The 20,837-nt window shown below is 38.3% G+C and overlaps 1 protein-coding gene across 11 annotated transcripts in view; it reads left to right on the forward strand.

Moving 5' to 3' along the window:
- Positions 1-20,837, forward strand: part of Tanc2 (tetratricopeptide repeat, ankyrin repeat and coiled-coil containing 2) — a 332,046-nt gene that overhangs the window by 243,497 nt on the left and 67,712 nt on the right. For all 11 annotated transcript variants that reach the window (XM_036197446.1, XM_036197448.1, XM_036197449.1 and 8 more), the window contains 3 exons: positions 4,030-4,261; positions 15,543-15,709; positions 19,417-20,024. In XM_036197446.1, the coding sequence (XP_036053339.1) occupies positions 4,030-4,261; positions 15,543-15,709; positions 19,417-20,024 (1,007 nt within the window). The remainder of the gene's footprint in view (positions 1-4,029; positions 4,262-15,542; positions 15,710-19,416; positions 20,025-20,837) is intronic.

A 20,837-nucleotide genomic window follows, 5' to 3' on the forward strand; every position in this document is an offset into this window, starting at 1 on the left:
AAAAAGTCTCATTGCTTAAAAAGAAAAAAAAAAGAGGAGGAAGAGAAGGTAGGGCTCTAAACTGGAAAATTACTGAAACAGAACCCAAGCCTGGAAACTATTTTTAGCCTCTAGTCCCAGTGAAGATTAGAATCAGAGTTAAGAGACAAGAATAAAGGAAGATAAAGAAGTTATTTACAGTGAGTCTTCAGATCCCTAGAAATACTAAAGTAGCTGGTGTGGAGGTAGCTCACACATTTTATCTTATGTGATAGGTGTTTTGCCTGCATGTTTTTCTGTGCAACACATGGTGTGCTGTTCCGAATGAGGTCAGAAGAGGGCATCACAGGCAGCTGTAAGTAGCCATATACATGCTGGGAATTGAACTCAGGTTGTTGGGAAGAACAGCCAATGTTCTTAACCACTAAGCCATCTCTCTAGCCTCAGTGACTCAGACTTTAATCTCAGCTCTTAGGAGGCTGATGGAGGATCACTGTAAGGTCAGCCCCATCTACATAGTGAGTTCCAGGTTTGTTTAAACTGACTTAAGAGTTGAAGGATAGCACTAATAAATAAATAAATAAACAAACAAACAAACAAACAAATAAATAAATAAGGGGTATTGAGTAGTGGATGGCCTTACAAATGTTAGGGATGACGTAAAGGCAGAGCTATTATAACTCTAGAATTTAAAAGATACAAATGCCACTTGTTGTGTAGGCTATATTTTTCTGTCCAAATTGGTTCCATATATTCAAAACTGTTCTTCCTTAATATGCAGTTTTAGCTTAATTCCTCATAGGTATTCATTTGAAGTACAAATGCTCTATGATGTGTGAAAGCCCAAGACTTTTTTTTTGTTTTGTTTTGTTTGTTTGTTTGTTTTGTTTTAAATACTGCATTACATTTATTATATGTGTATTCAAGTGTCTAGGTCAGAAGATAATAAATGAAAGTTGTGAATTCAGGCATTGAGCTCAGGTCCTCAGGCTTGGAAGCAGTCACCCTTACCACTAAAGATTTTACCAGCCTCCAAGCAAAATACTGTATTGACCTCCATCCTTTAATATATGTCGCCTACCCCTTTTGTTCTTCCCTTGAAGGAAGAGCATATTTACTTACTATTTTTCTTCAAAGATTGTTAACATACATACATCTTGGTATGGAAAAATTAATTGTATAAGAAAGACATAGCTATAAATGAGAATAAGACAATGATTTGAGAAATAAGAATCCACCCAGGGAAAAGATTGTGTCTGTTGATTTATTAAGATAGATTGATTCTGAGTCATTTCCAAGAAGCTGTAACTAAATCAAGTATAATCACTTCCTCAGCACTTTGAGTACTATATAAATGTGCTTTTATCACTGGCATAATGTAAGACTAGGGAAAAATACATAGTCTAGGCTTGCTTCTTGCTTTTATATATAGGAAAAGTTTTAAATAATATCAAAAGATAATTTGAAAGGCTACAGAAATGATTCAGTTCTTAAGAACACTTGCTGTTTTTCTAAAGGACGTAGGTCCAATTCCCAGCACCTATATGGCAGCTAACAATTGTCTGTAACTCCAGTTCCAGGCTATCTGATGCCATCTTCTGGCCTCCACAGGCATCAGACACACACATCTTCCTTAGTTACTCTTCATCTTATTTTCAATCAGGGTTTCTCACTGAAACTGTAGCACACTGATAAGCTATGCTTACTAAGCCAGAGATCTACCTATCTATGCCTCCTCATCACTGAGAGTACTGACACACAGCTGTTTTTACATAGATGTTGGCACTATCTGACTGAGACATCTCAGTGCCTATCAGTTTTGACAGAATTTATATGCTTATACATACTACATAGCTACTTTGAAATGTGTAGTTAGTAACCTATTTTTTAATGCCTTGCAAATCTGAATGGATTTTCTACCTGAATTCTCCAAAGAAATCAAGGCTTTATATTTTAATGCCAAATACTAAAATTAAAAAGAGAAACAGCTTTAGAAAATACAACTTTTGCCAGGTGGTGGTGGTGCATGCCTTTAATCCCAGCACTGGGGAGGCAGAGGCAGGTGGATCTCTATGAGTTTGAGGCCAGCCTGGTTATAGAGTGAGTTCCAGGAAAGGCTTCAAAGCTACACAGAGAAACCCTTGCCTCAAAAAAACCAAAAGAAAATATAACTTTTAACACTGACCTTTGTTAAATGAAACTTCATTTATCCAATGATTTACACACGATTTTTAACAAAATCAGCAAAAATATTCTAACTGTTAATATCTTTATCTGTAAAATGATACCCCATTGCATTAGGTAAAAAGCAATTAAATTATACAAGGCTTGCTGAGCTGTACATTGCCTCCACATCTGGAATCAACGGAAGCAAAATATGATGTGATTATATATTGATTCAAAGGTTTGCTGTTTTGTTTTTTGAGTGAGAGGACGCTTCTCTTTGGGCTTCTTACATTGTCTTTAAGATAGATAATAAAGCACAGATTAATGTACCTAAAGAGTGGAGCTTTTTAAAATGCAACCTCTGATTTCTAGTCCCCATATTGAGCTCAGACTTCATTGTTTCACTCACAAGCAACTGTTTAAAAAAGAGTTGGCATTTCCAGAATGTATTAAAGAGATGACCATGCATAGATTAGGAGTTTTTTCAGACTAGAACTCCTTTATGAGAGGTAGCTGAAGAAAGCGTTCCCAGTACATCCCTGAGTGCTAGTAGGATGTCAAAGTTACCTATAGGCACAAAGCTAGTAGCTAAAATGAACATGTAGAATGTTGATGGTGGCAACAATGAGTAAGAGGAGTGTAGATGTGATTACTGTGTTCTGATGCCATGTCAGATTCTTTCCATCTATCAAGCTGAATCTCCTCCTGACGCCGTTTTCCACAGTATCCCATCACTTTTCTGAGGGGTAAGAGCCAGAAGAAGAGTGATGTCTATTAAAATCACCCTCTGCGCTAGTCATCATGGTATACTGTGGAGATGGAGACAGAAGGATTAGGAGTTTGGGGCTAACTTTGGTTACATGCAACACTATAAAAAGGGTGGTGGTGGTAGGCACCCTCTTTTGCACTTTATCTTGAGGCAAAAAGAACAGCCAGAACAGAAGATAGGGAGTAGATTCTGTATAGTTCTGACAAATAACTTAAAACAGCCAGCCAGAAAGTTCAGAACCTACATGTTATTAAGACTTATGGCCCATATTTAGTAGAAATATCACCTCTTTCCTTCCCTTTTATCTAATTTTGGTATTTTTCTTCTATTTAGATTTTCAGAAAATATTTACTGATAATTTTTAAATCTAACCTTATAGGTTTATCTTAAAACACAACTGTAGCTGGGCAGCAGTGGCGCACGCCTTTAATCCAGCACTCAGGAGGCAGAGGCAAGCAGATCTCTGTGAGTTCCAGGCCAGCGTGACCTACAAGTGAGATCCAGGACAGGCACCAAAACTACACAGAGAAATCCTGTCTCCAAAAAACAACAACAACAAAAACAACACAACTGTACCCAAAAAGTGATATAAGCATGTGTATCTGTTTAGAGTAACATGATTTTCCTCTAATTGTTTTATTTCTAATGCTTTGTTACATAGTAGCCTTTTCTATACTACTGTTTTGAATAAATGTTAGCAATATTAATGTACATCTTCATTCTCAGTCTTGCTTCCTGTTTCTTACAATCCAGAAGGAATATGCTATTTTTATTTATAAATATTAACTTTAGATTGTGATATTATAAGTATATACAATGGAAATATTCTTTTTTGTTGTTTTTTGGTTTTGGTTTTTCGAGACAGGGTTTCTCTGTGTAGTTTTGCACCTTTCCTGGAACTCACTTGGTAGACCAGGCTGGCCCCGAACTCACTGAGATCCGCCTGGCTCTGCCTCCGGAGTGCTGGGGTTAAAGGCATGCTCCACCACTGCCCAGCTAGTAACTTTTATTTTTATTTGAAAAAAAATAAGGAAATGGAGAAATCAAAGACGGGGAATGGACATATAGTAACCATAGTTGCTGATAAGCTTGTTTGCAATCTCGTCTTTATGTAGGTGGTTGCCTATCACTATTGCCAAGCAGATAATGCCTACACCTGCCTGGTACCAGAATTTGTCCACAATGTTGCTGCCCTGCTCTGCCGCTCACCCCAGCTGACAGCTTACCGGGAGCAGCTTCTTCGGGAGCCTCACTTGCAAAGCATGCTAAGCCTCCGGTCCTGTGTTCAAGACCCCATGGCCTCCTTCCGGAGGGGAGTCCTAGAGCCTCTGGAGAACCTCCACAAAGGTATAGATGACGTCTTAAGGAGCTCTGGTCACTTGGGTCATGATGTAGCAATAATTATGTTTATTACATTGCCAAAACTAAATGTCCCATAGCTGATGTCTACAGAATATAGTTTACAAAAGACTGCTTGAGTGGAGTGTGATGGTACACACATGTAGTCCCAACACTTGGAAGAGGCTGGGGTAAGTGGACTGCTTGAGTCCAGGAAGTCAAGCCCAACCTAGGCAATATAATAAGACCCTATTTAGAAAGAACAAGTTCCTGTAGAAATTGATACTTCTTTGTTCCTTTGTAAAAGTTCTCATTTTGGTTTCTAAATTTCAGTTTTCTTATAATAAACATAGTAGAGCTTCTAATCCTTTCTGTGGAATTAGAATAAATCAGTAAAATTGTAGCTCCTGCTCACTGTTAACAGGATTTCTGTGCTTAGAAACTCTATAATATAGAATGTTGTATAGTTAGAAAATATCTGCAGTATATTTATTGCCCTGTCCATGCAAATAAAAGCATCCTGTGGTTGTACACTTGAGTATTTATACTAGAAATCACTTAACTATTCACTTTGAAAGGTACTTAAAGAGTGTATAGACATTTTGTGGTACATAAATTGTATCAGAAAAAGCTAATTTTTTAAATGAAAATGTAATTAATGGACTCTATCTTCCTCTCATGCTTTCCTCCCTTGTCCTCCACAGCCTTGGTCTCCATTAAAGCCTAAGTACACTCTCCTCCTTAAGCCAGTGCATACTTCCTAAACCTCTCTCTGCTACACACTATTTTACCTTTTTTAAAAATTAATTAATTAATTAATTAATTTTTTGTTGGTGTGGGGAAGTGGGTTGGTGTGTGGGGAGGGTTGCATATATATTACCTGCACATGAATATACGCATCCACATGTACAGAGGCCAGAGGATGAGGATGGGTCTCTTCCTCTATAGCTTTCTATGGGAGGACAACTCCCAACTTTCCCAGGGTTCATATGAGGAGAAGAGAGGAAACCTCTGTGGGTCTCTACAACTCCCCCTTCTTAATATTTTAAAGGGCCCCGCAAGCCCCTCAGATGGACTGTTCCTGTCCTAGGTGGTCTTCTTCACTAATCAGCCTTACCCATCATGGACATACACTTTCTGTCAAGTGTACTCTATCTTAGGTTGGCAGCTAGCAAAAAGGGCTTACCTGTCTCTGACTACCAGCCACTGGCAGAGAAAAGTACAGGGCTTAACTCAGCCCTGAATCAGATCCCTAAGAGCTTGCAACTAGCTGGAACTACCATAGCAATCCCTATGGCTGCCACATACCCCCAGTAAAGGAGTAGAGGATGACCAAGATGGAATGTCTTTTTGGAATGGATCTAAGATGTCTATAACAGCCTTAGCTGCACCAAGACCTTTTTTAAATCAATAAACTCTTGATACCAATGCATCAAATAAATCAATAAACTTCTGATGCAACTGCATCAAACCTAAAGACTTCCTCAACTTCACCAAACCATGGTTCATTAAAATCAACAGGTTAACATATTTCTAGCATGAATATTACTGTCCATATTTATAATGCTTACAAACTTATATCCAAAAGCAAACTCTCTATAGGACTATTTATACTTTACAAACTTTAGCAAACATCTAAAAGAGATCTCTTAACAGAATTATTTACATTTACTTCCAACAAGACAGAGAGTACATGAATCGTGAGTCACCACAGTTAAAATTGTAGATGAACTCGAAACTGTTACATTTCTGAGGTTTGCAAAAGCTCAAAAAAGTCAGTTCTAGTAACAATCTTAAAGTTCCACTGAAAGTTTAAAATTAGATCCTAACTCATCAGCAGCTCTGCAGTCTTTGTATCTGGTTCCCTCAGCCCTGAGATTCAGCAAGCACTGCTGCCAGAGGGCTGTAACACTTGGGGCAGTGCCAAGCCACCTTCCCGATGGGCCCTCCCAGCCATCCTGGAGCCAGTTGCAACACACCACCATGATGGAAGTGTGCCTGGTAGGCCAATCGCCAGCCAGAGAGGCAGTCCCTTTATCCAAATTTGTTGCAGCTCCTGAATGCAACAGTTCAACTCAGTTCAAACAAGCATTGCTGAAACTTCACTCTCAAATACAGCAGCATTTTATGGCAGTCTTTCCCAAGGAACCTTGTCTTGAGAAAAAGGTGGTTGCCAAGGTAACTGAGCTGCTACAGAGCTCTTTGGAAAGCTGTCTGCTCTACTAGTAGGAATCAGGAACTGTCTCTTAAAGAAGCCACGCATTGATTTGCCACTAGCAACCAGAAGCCATGTGGCTCTGGCTCCATTTACATTCCAGCTTTCACAGTCTCAGTCCTTGAATACCAAATAGCAACAAAAATCTTTGTTCCAAACTCCTTCTCAGCAGTCTGGAGGGTTCCCTTACTCTCCTGCTTTCCCCATACTGCAGGATGGAACATCAGTGGATCAAGAACACTATTCAGCTGCTCTCACTCCAGCTCCTATGGAGGAGCATCAGCAGTTACAGTATCATCAAAGCTGACATTCCTATGTTCACACACCACACCAAATGCTCAGGCAGTCATTGAGCTTCATTTTCATCTTGTGAAAAAGCACAAACATGCCCTTGACCCCATATTAAAACAGGGTTGGACAGGGCAGTGGTGGCACATGCCTTTAATCCCAGCACTCGGGAGGCAGAGGCAGGCAGATCTCTGAGTTCTACAGAGCGAGATCTAGGAAAGGCGCAAAGCAACACAGAGAAACCCTGTCTTGGGGGAAGGGACGGACGGACAGGGTTGGGGCCCTCCCATTATCCTGAGCAAGGATCTTTCCATTTCACCTGAGCAAAAGTCGCTCCGTGCCATCATGCCAAAAATCTATCCACAGCAGATTGCTCATGGACATCCACGTTCAAAAAATTCAGAATGAAAAGAGCATGATTCAATGTATTATGTGGTGACTGAGAGTACAATTCCCCCTTCTCAATTTTTTGAAGCTTCATCTTGAGACTGCCATGGGCTCTTTCCACTATGCCTTATCCTTGAGTATTGTAAGGAATGCTTGTTTTATACTCAATTTGCCATTGGGAACAGAATTACTGAAATGTTTTACTACTATATCCAGAACCATTATCAGTTTTAATAATTTTTGGTATCCCCATATAAGGAGAAATATTTCATGATACCAGTTAGGGAGTGCCTGCATCCCCATTTCAGGAGTAAAAAACTGTATAGATGGAAGAACTGAGATCTAATCCAGCACTACCTGGGATTTCTCTATAGAGATCCTGAATATATTTCTTTGCTGGGAGACAGCCTGCAGAATTCCCCTAGAGATCTGCTTTGTCCAGGCCTGGGGCTAGCCCCTCCATCCATTTCCCTGAAACAGATTCCCCTGTGTATCTGTCCTTGATAGTTATCTATTAGCCCAACCCAGGTTCATTATTTGCCCTTAAGCTTTTTCCCTTACAAAACACTCCCTTTCAGGTCCTATCTGGCCACACCCAAAGCAGCTTTCCCTTGCCTGAAGCCATAACTTCTTTGCTGGTAAAGAACATCCTTGAGGGCTGGAGAGATGGCTCAGTGGTTAAGAGCACTGACTGCTCTTCCAGAGGTCCTGAGTTCAATTCCCAGCGACCACATGGTGGCTCACAACCACTTGTAATGAGATCTAGCGCCCTCTTCTGGCCTGCAGGGACACATGTAGGCAGAACACTGTATACATAATAAATAAATAATTTTTTTTTTTTTTAAAGAATATCCTTGACTGTTTTTCCCTGTAATGCCACAGTCATGACTATCCCCTGGTGGTATGAAGACCCTATATCTGAGCAAAGTCTAATACAGTCAGAGATGTTTCCTTTCTTTCTAAAAGGTCTTAAAGCAGCCTGACAAGCAGCATTAGCATTTTCATAGGTGAGCCATTTAACAAGCAGAAGTCCAGCTTCTGAATCTCCAATTAACCTGCCTGCTGTTTGCATTAGCCTGGAAACAAAATCCTGAAACAATTCATCAGGCCCTTGCCTTATCTATGATAAATCCTCAGTTTGTCTTTCAGATGGTGGAAGCTTATTCTAGGCCTTTTTGGCAGCTGCATTAACCTGAGCATACACTGCCACATCAAAATTTAACTGTTGACCTGTCTCCCAATAAGGGCCTTCTCTAGCAAGCATATCAAAAGTAATGGGAATCTGCTGGACCCTTTTATTTCAGCTGTGGCCTGACATTGCTCCACAAACTCGCTTTTCCCCAACAAATAATCTCCACCTCACAAACAAGCTCTGGCCATTTGTTTCCAGTCCCAGGAGGCAAGGCCTCTAAAGGAAGACTTTCTAACAAAGCTTGTGTAAACACAGCTGTCGGGCCATATTGGTTGCATGTAGTTTTTAATTCCTTAAGTTATTTAAAAGGAATTAGAATATGCACTCGCACATTATTACCATGGGTGTCTTGCTGCTCAATTATGGGGAACATTTGAAATCCTTGCACCTCCTTCCCTCTGCTAGCTGCTTCTCTGATACTGGTTTGAAGGGGAGACACAGAACTAGCAGTGAGCGTTTTCCATGTTCTGGGAGGCTTTTGCGCCAGGGCAATCATGAGCAACTTTCTCATTCTGATAGAGGACCCCACAGGTGAGTCTAATTCTGCTCCTACAGAAGAAAGATGAGTACCCTTCTGAGAAGGAGAGACCTGAAGAGCCTCCAATTTTTGAGAAAGAGAAATTAAGTCTCTCAAGCCCTTCACTTCCTCCTTTGTCTCATTCCAAGACTTGGCTTCATGGCCAAGAGGGAACTGACCCTGATTGAACGATTTTGTAAAAGCATTCCCATCTAGCAGCAGCTATAGCAGAGTGGAGGGTTTTGTCTCACCCACGCTCGCCTCCGGGAAAACTCCCCCTGGCACTCAGGACTCAGATCTAAACTGTCCTGAATTAGTGACCACAGGTCAAAAGCTGCCACTGGAATCTTTACCAGCCCATGAACCTCATAATATTGTTGCATTTCAACTCCAATCCTCCCCTAAGAGTCTGCATCCAGAGTCCCATAGTCGGAAAAACCAAGAACACAGCTCCTCTGCAAACTCCAAGACCCTCTGTACTTGTTGCTGTTCTACCTGAACCCCCTAGTTTTCAAACTCTCTACAAGTGAATATACAACATCTGCCTACTGTGTCCCTTCCTCATAGTGACTTTTCTTTCTCAGACTGCTAAGTCTGCAGTGGCTGCTTGTGCACCAGGTCCAGCACTAGGGAAATTCTACTCTTGCCCTAAATTCTTTCCTATTAAGCCTACACAGTATCCATATACCTAACACTGTATTTTTACCTAATTTCATAGGTGTCATCAGATGTGGAAGCAGGTTCCTTTACCTAGTAAGCCACCTTATCAGCCTCCCTCCATTCATAGTGTTTTTATCAGCACTGGAAGCCAAACAGAAAAATAATGATTAGGTATCTCAGTTGTGCTACTCAACCCATTATTTATGTAAAAATCTTAAAACTTAACATGAATTTTGTTTTGTTGTATTGTGTTTTGGTTTTCAAGACAGCGTTTCTTTGTGTAGCCTTGGCTGTCCTGAAATTAGCTCTGTAGACTGGCTGGCCTTGAACTCACAGTGCTCTGCCAGCCTCTGCCTCCCAAGTGCTGGGATTAAAGGCATGTGCCACCACTGCCCTGTTTAACATGAACATTTAATGAGTAATTACTATATGCCAGATAAGCTTTGTGATGTACAAATATTAGTTGTTTCTGCACTTCTCTTTGACTAAATTATATGCAATTGAATTTAAAACCTTACTTGTGTTCAGCTTTTATCATTCATATTATTTTAACCTTTAACATGGTAGATATTTCAGGAAATATATTTTGAATAGAGGCATAAAAGGGGAAACTGCTCATATGCATGTTTTTGTTTTGTTTTGTTGAGACATGGTCTCTATGTAGTCCTTGATGTCCTGGAGCTCGCTATGTAGACCAGGTTTACCTCAAACTCACAGAGACCTGTCTGCCTCTGCTCCTCACCCCCGTATCCCACTCCCACCCCTGTGCTGGGATTGAAGGCATGCACCACCAAGCCTGGCACTGCTTGGGTATTTTATATAAAGATGTTTGTTGAGTCTCCTTCAAATTCTCAACCATAATAAAACAGTTTATAATTGTACTGTAAGATATATCTACTCATTGATTTCTTTATAACCAGCTTTAGATATCCCTACTAATATAATTCTGAGTGAGTTCAATTGCTTCAACTTAATTCTGGTAGTTTCTACTCACCCTTAAAGTCATGAACAGCAATTGTAAAAACAATTTACAAAACATTAAAAAATGTATGATTAACCAAAAAGAAAAAAACTAAATAATAGAAAAGATTAGATAATTCATATTAAAGAATTAGATGTGAAATATAGAGTAAGTACATTAAAATGTAGAAACTGTCAGACTGAATAAAGAACAAGATCTGATCCATATGTTGTCTACATAATTACTCAAATTTGATACAATTGAAAATGAAAAGATAGAGAAATAGTGGGTATAACATAAACTGTAAGAAATCTAGAGTAGTTTACTAATATCAGAATAGACTTCTAGACAAGGAGTGTTAATAAAGATAATTAATAGAAACGAAAGCCATTCATCAGGAGATATAATATAATAATCCTAAATTCTGTACCGAGTATCACGATTTTATAAATCCAAAACTGATCAAAGAGTTAAATAAGCAATGCCCTGTTAAAGATGCAGATTTTAATGACTCTCAGTAACTATTTAAACAAGTAGAGGGAAAAAAATTAAAGGTACAGAAGATTTGAACCAACTTGCTCTGATTGATATTTAAAGAATATTACCCAATAAATACAGAATATGTATTTTCTTCAAGAAAACATAAACTATATTCTGAACAAGTCTCAAAAATTCTAAAAGTTGTCTGAGTATAGTGGTGCATGCCAAGAATCCCAGCACTTAGGACACTGATGTGGGAGGACTGTGAATTCAAGGCTAGGTTCGAGTATATAAAACAAACAAAAATCAAAGTTACATCAGTCTAGGGAGCTACCTTAGTCTAACACATTATAAGGACCTAAGTTCAATACCTATTTTAAAACAAAAACAGGAATAGAGGTACACCTTGTAATCCCAGTGCTGGGGAGAAGAAGACAGCTGGGTCACTAGGGCTCACTAGACAGTCGTTCTAGCCTATTTGGCAAGTCCCTGGCCAATAAGAGAGCCTGTCTCAAAAAAAAGACACCACCTAGGGAACAGCACCCAGGTTGTCCACTGGCCTGTATTTGTGGATGTGCACACCCCCAAAAAGTTAAAATATTGCAGCAGAGTTCTCAAGCAATGGAATTAAATTAGAAATCAGTAAGATAAAACCCCTAAATATTTATAAGTTAACCTACTTCTAAATAATCTATGGGTCAAAGAGCAGGTCATATGAAGAATGTGTAATATTTCAAAGTGAATAATATAAAATTACTTATGTAAGTTTCTTTTTTGTTTCTTTTTTTGAGGGGTGGGGTGGGGGAGGGGGTTCTTGAGACAGGGTTTCTCTGTGTAGCTTTGCACCTTTCGTGGAACTCACTCGGTAGCCCAGGCTGGCTTGAACTCACAGAGATCCGCCTGCCTCTGCCTCCTGAGTGCGTAAGTTTCTTACTTAAACTAGAAAAACATAAGGGAAATAAACAGAGTTAGTATAAAGAGGGAAGGATCGAAGAACAGAAACAAGTGCAGTAGAAAGGCGATTGAAATTGGGTAAGCAAGCCTCAGCAACCGTTCAAGACACAGCGTCAGAAATGAAGGGCTGGCACACTAAAGTTCACAACAGTAAAAGTAAACAAATTCGCTGAAGTGACCTGGTTGTTCTTAAAACAAACACACAACTTACCAGATGGTAACTCTAAAAGAAATCGAAAACCTACATAGCATTATATCAGTTAATTTTGTTTTGTTTTGTTTTGTTTTGTTTTTCTAGACAGGGTTTCTCTGTGTAGCTTTGCGCCTTTCCTGGATCTCGCTCCGTAGCCCAGGCTGGCCTCAAACTCACAGAGATCCGCCTGGCTCTGCCTCCCAAGTGCTGGGATTAAAGGCGTGCGCACCCCTGCCCGGCTCAGTTAAATTTAGTAATAATTTAAAAGAGGAAAAGCTACTGTGAAAACTATAGGTTCAAATGATTTTAATGATTATAGTCAACATTTTGAGAAAAAAATAAAAGTCTGATACAGATGTTTTTAAAAAAACAGGAAGAACATGTCATAGTTTATTTTCATTAGGCAATTATAACATTGACATCAAAATGTCAACCATAAAGACCTTTAAAAAATAAAAAAAGAAGAAATAGATTATAGACCATAATTCCTTGTGGCCATTATAACAAATCCTAGAAGAAGATAAAAGCTAATAGCAAAGTTAGTTTCTGCTTGTCCAGGAATGCAGTGTTAGTTAATTCTTGCAAGTTAATCACTATGATTTATCATGTTAACAATAAAAGATCATCCATATAATCATCCTAATTAGTACATAAACCCAGATGTTCATCAACATAGTGGATAAGCAGGTTGTATATTCGTTCAATAGAATTATTCTTAGTAATAAAAAGAAAGAATACTATACTCAACAATGTTAGTCTCAGAAACTTTTTATTGATCAAAAGAAACAAATGTATGTGTAGCCTATGGTGATAGAAATCAAAACAATGGTTATTTGCCCATTAAGCGCTGACAGGAAGGGAACCTAAAGGAATTTGCTTGACTAGCAGAACCATTCTTTAATTTGATGAGGGTTTTGGTTGTATGAATATATAGTTGAAATGGCCTCTGTTTACCATATATACATTTTAATCTCAGGGTACCGAAAGGTTTTCCTCCCAAGAAAGTTTTATGGAAAATCTAAGTCAGAACTTAGATTTCAAATAATACACTTTTACTTTTAAAAAAATAGAATATTTTCCAAAATTTTTAAAGGTTCTACAAGTGTGAAGTTTCTCAGCAGGCATTTACTTTAGTCACTAATATGAAATGAAAGGAGAAGGTAGCATCATAACTAAGGAAAGATGACTCTGATGAAGAAAAATGCCCTGTGGTTCTTTATTAATAACTCCTGAGTGATGTACTAGTATAGGAGCACTGTAAGATTCAGTTGTGACTTCAGCTCTAGCTGCTGCTTCTTCTCTTGCAATGTCTGTGATCATTACTTACCTCAGGCAGCTATGTACAGTTTTAGAATGGAGCTATTAGGGAAGACTCCAAAGATTTATTGAGGCTATATGTAATCAGAGGTAATGAGGAATACCCAGGGAATGTTATTCACATGGTTTAAAACAAAAGTCAGAGAGCTGGGGAAACCTTTCCAGTGACTTGTCAACTAGAACAATAACTCATAAGGGTCAAAGAATTTTAAGTCTTCAATTAGTCCATGAAAAAATAAGAAAATGAGACTATCTAGAATTTGAATGGGGATAGGTAATGGATTTTAAAAGTATATAAAAGTTATTATCTTTATTTTAATTAAAATATTTTTCTATGAAATAATTCTGATAATTATCAAATAATTCTGATAGTAGTTGCAGGCTGTAGACATGGCTCAGCCATTAAAAGTGAGGCTCACAACCAAAAAATAAATAGTAGTTGCATTTTAAATGTTCATACATAGCCAGGTGGCCACATCTTTAATCACAGCACTTGGGAGGCAGAGGCAGAGGCAGATGGATCTCAGTGAAGTCAAGGCCAGCCTGGTCTACAAATCGAGTTCTAGGACAACCAGGAATGTTACATAGAGAAACCCTGTCTTGAAAAAACAAAAAGAAAAAAAAATGTTCATTTGTGGCAAAATAGGAAGTAGCAGTTTTTGTTTGTCCTCATTTTTAATTTTAATTTTAAAAATTCTTTTAATCTGTAAAAGCTTGAAAATGAATATAAAGAAACGTTCTAGAAGACTAGTTACATTTAACAAGCAGTCTAAAGATCATTAGAATCTCATTAGACAAAGAAAAAGAAATTGGCAATATCTTTCATTGTTTTACAATGTCCATAACATTAGGAAATTCTTTGTATTAAAAAAAAGAAATATAATGATGATTTAAATAAACTTATTTGTCAACATCTCATAAGCCTACATTCCTGGGTAACTTTTAAGTAACTTTTCCCAAGAGGAGAAGGAAAATCTTAAACAAGAAAACCTCACAGGGATTTTAAAAAAAATATCATTGTCCTGATTAAGGAAGAAATGTTTCCTTTTTGAAAAGTACTAGAGATCAAATCCAGGACCTTCTGTATGGTAGACAAATCTACTGTCAAACTATGTTAGTCCCCACTTTAGAAAAGAGAAATATTCTTGTGTTTTACTCATATAATTAATAATGTACTCTACTGGAAATTTATGCAAATGAAATTTAATTTTATAAGCAAATTAATTTTTTATCATTCATTAAAATATTCAGGGCCAATGAGATTGCTCTTCAGTGGGCAAAAGCACATGCCTCCAAGCCTGCCAACCCGAGTTCAACCTCTGGGGATACACATCATCAAAGGAGAGAATTGACTCCATACACACACACATATATATCACAAATGTAATTTTTAAAAATGTTAATCTATATGACACTGTAGAATGAAAATGTGGTACAAATTCTTGTTATTTACACTTAAGTGTTTGGAATGTTTTTCAAAAAAAAATACTTGCCACAGATGCATTACCCATTCTTCCATCCTCTCTTCCCAGAACACATTCACTTAGAGTTCTGTATACCACCTCAGTCTTTAAGGAATTCACAAAAGAATGTATGATATTATTATATTTAAGGTATGATAGAAACAACCACAATCTGTTTAACTTTTATATGTGTGAGAAAACAGTGGATTTCCACATACAAGTCTTCATAACTCCAACTTTAAGACTCTCACAATGAAAATACTGTATTCCTGAAACTATAATACACATGCTCATAAGCCTGGCAGTGGTGGTACACACCTTTAATCTTAGCACTCGGGAAATAGAGACAGAAGGATCTCCGAGTTCAAAGCCACCCTGGTCTATAGAGTGAATTCCAGGATAGCCAAAGCTATTATACAGAGAAACCTGTCTCAAAAACAAACAAAAGCATATGCTCATATATATGTGGCCTGATGAAAAACAGTTACTTCACCAAATGAATGACTGCATGTCTTTGTAAGTTATACACCCTGAATACCTAAGGCCTCGTGAGAGGTCTTTCCTAATACATTTTTTTCCAGACTGATAATGTGATTAAAGACACAATGAGAACTTACCTATCCACTTGGTAATTGTGAAGTAATTTGTTTCTTTCTATCTCAGAGAGAAAAATCCCAGATGAAGATTTCATCATTTTAATTGATGGATTAAATGAAGCAGAATTTCACAAACCGGATTATGGGGATACAATTGTATCATTTCTCAGTAAAATGATTGGAAATTTTCCTTCTTGGCTCAAACTAATTGTAACAGTTAGGACCAGTTTACAGGTATGTGTTTGTTTGCTTCTGAACCATAGATTATCTCCCTTGCAGGGAGCTTAAACTGAAAAAGTTCCAGTTCCTACTCCTCTTATCTCTGCTTAAGTTTGAGAGACATGATTTAGAAAAACATTCCCTCCTTATGTGACTCTCAAGTTCCTATTCCCATTTCTCTGGAAAAGGCTTCATAAATGTTTCTCAGAACAGCACTAAAGGGCTGAGTGTGTAATCCAAGCGTGAGGAAAGCAGAAGAAAGAGGATCATGAGTTCCAGATCAGTTTTAAAGGAGGAAAAAAATAGCATGAAAAGAAAGTCTATTCTTTAATAGTACAAAGGAAAAATGTCTCACTCTTTGAATTCCATTTCACACTTTTAAATCATTTAAAATTATGCAAAATCTAGTTCAGACTTTTTGCTTCTTCACTTCTACTTGAGCTCGTCTTGGTTGTTGTTGGTGGTGTTGTTGGTGATGATGGTGGTGGTGGTGGTGGTGGTGGTGGTGGTGGTGGTGGTGGTGGTGATGATGGTGGTGTTGTTGGTGATGGTGGTGGTGGTGGTGGTGGTGGTGGTGGTGTTGTTGTTGTTGTTGTTGTTGGTGGTGGTGGTGGTGGTGGTGGTGGTGGTGGTATGAATGTAAAGTTGTTTCTGTATATGCCATCTTCTAGTGAATATTGGCAACACTAGGTCTTTAGATTAAATTTATTACAACTAAGACATTAGGTTTTGTTTTCTTTAAATTATCTCCCCTACTCATTGAAAGAACCAGGAATGTGGAATTGAGCCTGTAAAAATATGTAAGCTGTGGACTTTAGAGTGAAGCTTGTAGCTCCCATTCTTTTGTTCATATGTGTCTTGGAACAGTGATTTTTGTTTCGTTTTGTTTGTTTGTTTTTGTTTGTTTTGTGTTTTTTGTTTTGTTTTTTCTTTTGGGGTGGGGGTTGGAGACAGGGTTTCTCTGTGTAGTTTTGCGCCTTTTCCTGGAACTTACTTGGTAGCCCAGGTTGGCCTCGAACTCACAGATATCTGCCTGCCTCTGCCTCCCGAGTGCTGGAATTAAAGGCGTGTGCCACCACCGCCCGACTGAACAGTGGGTTTTTAAATAATTTTTTTCATTGTTTTGTGCATTGGTGTTTTGCCTGCATGTATGTCTACGTGAGGGTGTCGGATCTTGAAGTTACAGACAGTTGTGAACTGCCATGTGGGTGCTGGGAATTGAACCGGAGTCTTCTGGAAGAGCTCTTAACTGCTGAGCCATCTCTCCAGCCCCAGAACATTATTTCTTATATTTAAATTAAAAAACAAAAATCCCTTCTTGATAACTAGTAAGATCTCATAGAGTTCTCGAAAAGAAAAGAAAAAAAGATCTCAGAATATATACTCATTCCACTATTTTGATAGAGCCCACTTACAATAATTAATAAATCATCCCACTATTTTGATAGAGCCCACTTACAATAATTAATACACAGAAGAGTCACAGTAAGTCTCCTACTTTTCCTTTTTTCCAGCCTTTACTACTATTCCTATATATTGGCAAATTATATTGCCTACTCTCTTGATCAGAAACAGTATCTCTAATCCTGTCACCTTACAGACGTTTACTATTATTCTGCGGGTCATTTGAGTTACAGAGTCTAGATCAACATAATGATCTTTACAGCTAAATTCATATACAGTCTAATTATTGGGTAATAGCTTGGTTGTTAAAAATATAAATAGGAGAGCTCTCCAGAAACACAATCTTGTGTGTGGCTTTGGTTTTTGTTTGTTTTGTTTTGTTTGTTTTTTGTTTTTAACAACATTTCACTGTGTAACTCAGTCAGCCCTCAAACTCATGATCCTCCTGCCTCAACCTCCCAAGTACTGGATTCACAGATATGTGCCACTACACATAGCTATGATCTCTATTCTTGATACTTATACATAAGCAGTATTATCCTGATAATCTGTTCTAACATGGTATCATATATAATTGAAGAAGCAATTTTAAGTGTCTGGGTAGATAGAGCAGAAAAACCTTAATTTTTCAACTGTGCCGAAGAGCAGACAGACTACTATGCTTATTCCAGATTTTATGCATAAGTCCAAATTCAGTGTCTTAATGGATAGAGACCTTCAGTAACTTCCAAGATACTGTACTCATCTTCAATGAAGAATTTCTAAAAATTATTTTCCTCATAAAATCGTGTGTGCTTTTTCATTGCTTCCATAGACATTTCTTGAGTTGAGTATGTCCTACACTGTCCTAATTAGTGAGGATTCAGTAATGTCTAAAACATACAATGTCTCTGCTTTCATAACACTTTTTTAGGAAGGAATACAAACAAAAATAAATATAATTAAACATATTGTAATATTATGGGTAATGTCAAGTACTATGAAGAAAAATAAAATAATATAAAGAGATAGAAATGGTCGTTGTTTTAGATAGATGGAAGAAGCCCCTCTAAGGAGCATCAGAAAGTGATGAAATCTGATCTACCTTTTTTAAAGATCTATCCTCTGGTTGTGTAAATAATACATTATAGAGGATGGAGATTATAAGCAGAAATACAGGTGAATGTTGATGTCTTAAACTAGTGATAATGGTGGAAAACATGTGAGGTAGTCAGATTTGGAAAATATCTTGGAAGAGAATAAAAAGCAGTTGATCAGCCAGGTGTGATAGTTCACGCCTGTGATGTCATTATTTTGAAAGTTGAGGCAAAATAATTCAAGGCCAGCAAAGCTACATAATAAAATAAAAATTTAAAAAAGACTTGATGACAGATTAAATATGAATATGAGCAAGAAAACAAGAATGAATACAGGAGGTTTAGTGAGTACGTGAGCAAATGCTATATTTAGGAGCAAAGATCACAGATGCCTCCAAGGGTTTAGTGTCAGGGTCAGTGACAACAATAGCAATTTGTTGACATGGGTAATGTCTTGTGATTGAGTATGAAATTTAATAATTTTTATTTAGTCACATTAAGTTTATCTGTGAAACAGCAAAGTATAAATTGCTGGGTACACCAAGATACAGGGTGAGAACTTGGGAGAATTGACTAATCTGGCAAAACAGATGATATTGAGAACTGTTTTCGAGCATGTGAAAGACTAAAGAAGGAAGGAAAGTTAATAGAGACCTTACCCTGAGGTGGGCTGGGAAATGGAAGAGATGCTAGCAAAAGAGGCTGGGTAAAACTGGTCAGTGTAATAAGAAAATGAGAACATGTCCTAGGAGCAGGCTGCTGAAAATGATTCCCAAAAATGCTGTGGGAAGTTGTGGTCAACTGTCATACACACTGAGACTGTGAGAAAATGAAAACTGAATTTGACAAAGTTAAGATTATTGATAATCTTGGTAATAACCCTTTTTAGTGAGGTGGTAAGGTTTCAGTAAAGCTAGAGTATAAGGAACAAAGAGAATGGATAGAAACGTTCTTAAATTTGATCCTAAAGTACCCTTTACAAAGACTCATAAAAAGTCTCAGTATTAGGAAAAACCATGTTCTTACTATGTGCATAATTTGCTTTAGTCTATGGATATCATGCTTAATACTGTTTTCCTCGTTGGCCACTCAGAAATTCAGACTTAATTCTGGACCTCATAGTCATAAGAGAGTTAAGGAAAACTGAAGATCGATCTCTCTCTCTCTCTCCCTCTCTCTCTCTCTCTCTCTCCCTCTCCCCTTCCTCCTCCCCCTCCCCCTCCCCCTCTCCCTCTATTTTAGGAAATTACCAAGTTGCTGCCTTTCCATAGGATTTTTTTGGACCGACTAGAAGAGAATGAAGCCATAGATCAAGACCTGCAGGCTTACATCCTGCACCGGATTCACAGCAGCTCAGAGATTCAGAATAACATCTCACTTAATGGCAAGATGGACAATACTACATTTGGCAAACTCAGTTCTCACCTCAAGACCCTCAGTCAAGGGTCATATCTATACCTGAAACTAACATTTGACCTCATAGAGAAAGGTTACCTAGTGCTAAAGAGCTCTAGCTACAAAGTGGTTCCTGTCTCACTCTCTGAGGTTTATTTACTCCAGTGCAATATGAAGTTCCCAACTCAGTCTTCCTTTGACCGGGTGATGCCTCTCCTGAATGTGGCGGTGGCCTCTCTCCACCCACTTACTGATGAACATATCTTCCAGGCCATCAATGCTGGGAGCATTGAAGGCACACTAGAATGGGAAGACTTTCAGCAAAGAATGGAGAACCTCTCCATGTTCCTAATCAAGCGCAGAGACATGACTCGAATGTTTGTGCACCCCTCTTTTCGAGAATGGCTGATCTGGAGAGAAGAAGGAGAGAAAACCAAATTTCTCTGTGATCCCAGGTAAGATATAGATCTGTGAGAAGTAATTCTGAGCCTGTTTTAAATGTATAGCATTGAGCATGGGTAAGAAAGCAGTGGGAATTGCTCTTCAATGAACGCTTCTCACAGAGATTTTTCTCTTCTCCTCAAGGCCAGGCTTCAGTGAGTTTAGCAGTGTATTGCCTATTCCTCACACTGTGACTCACCAAAGAGCCTAAAGCTTGACACTGCGGAGTTTTTATTGCCCTTGTGGCCCTGCTGTTCACCAGACCTTGTTATGACAACTATGTTTGTGGGTAGCCTCTCAGCTTATTTCTTCATGCTGATTCATTAGAAAGCTAGTTGCAGATTTTGATGATGATATTAAGCTAGGCAGACCAGAATTTATGATATTTTCTTAGAACAGGAAATAATGAAGCATGCTTGCATGGAAAGAAGAGGATCTGTTGAGCTCTGTAGGAGCTAACATTTACATAATAATCCCAAACCTAGCCGGGCGGTGGTGGCACACACCTTTAATCCCAGTAGAGGCAGGTGGATCTTTGTGAGTTCGAGGCCAGCCCTGGTCTACAAAGCGAGTTCCAGGACAGCCTCCAAAGCTACAGAAAAACCCTGTCTCGAAAAACCAAAAAAAAAAAAAAAAAAAATCCCAAACCTTAGACCTACATAAAAGCAGAAATAATTCCCTCTTACAATATAATACCCAGACTAGTACAATTTCAAAGACAGTGTTGAGAATGTGCCTTTTCCTCCCCTGCCTTTGTAGTAATAGACACTTCAGGAGTGTCGTAACAGTCCTGTGACTAGATGAAGAGCAACACCTTCTGCTGTTAG

This window comes from Onychomys torridus, chromosome 8 (genome assembly GCF_903995425.1).
Source record: "Onychomys torridus chromosome 8, mOncTor1.1, whole genome shotgun sequence".
Lineage (NCBI taxonomy): Eukaryota > Metazoa > Chordata > Mammalia > Rodentia > Cricetidae > Onychomys > Onychomys torridus.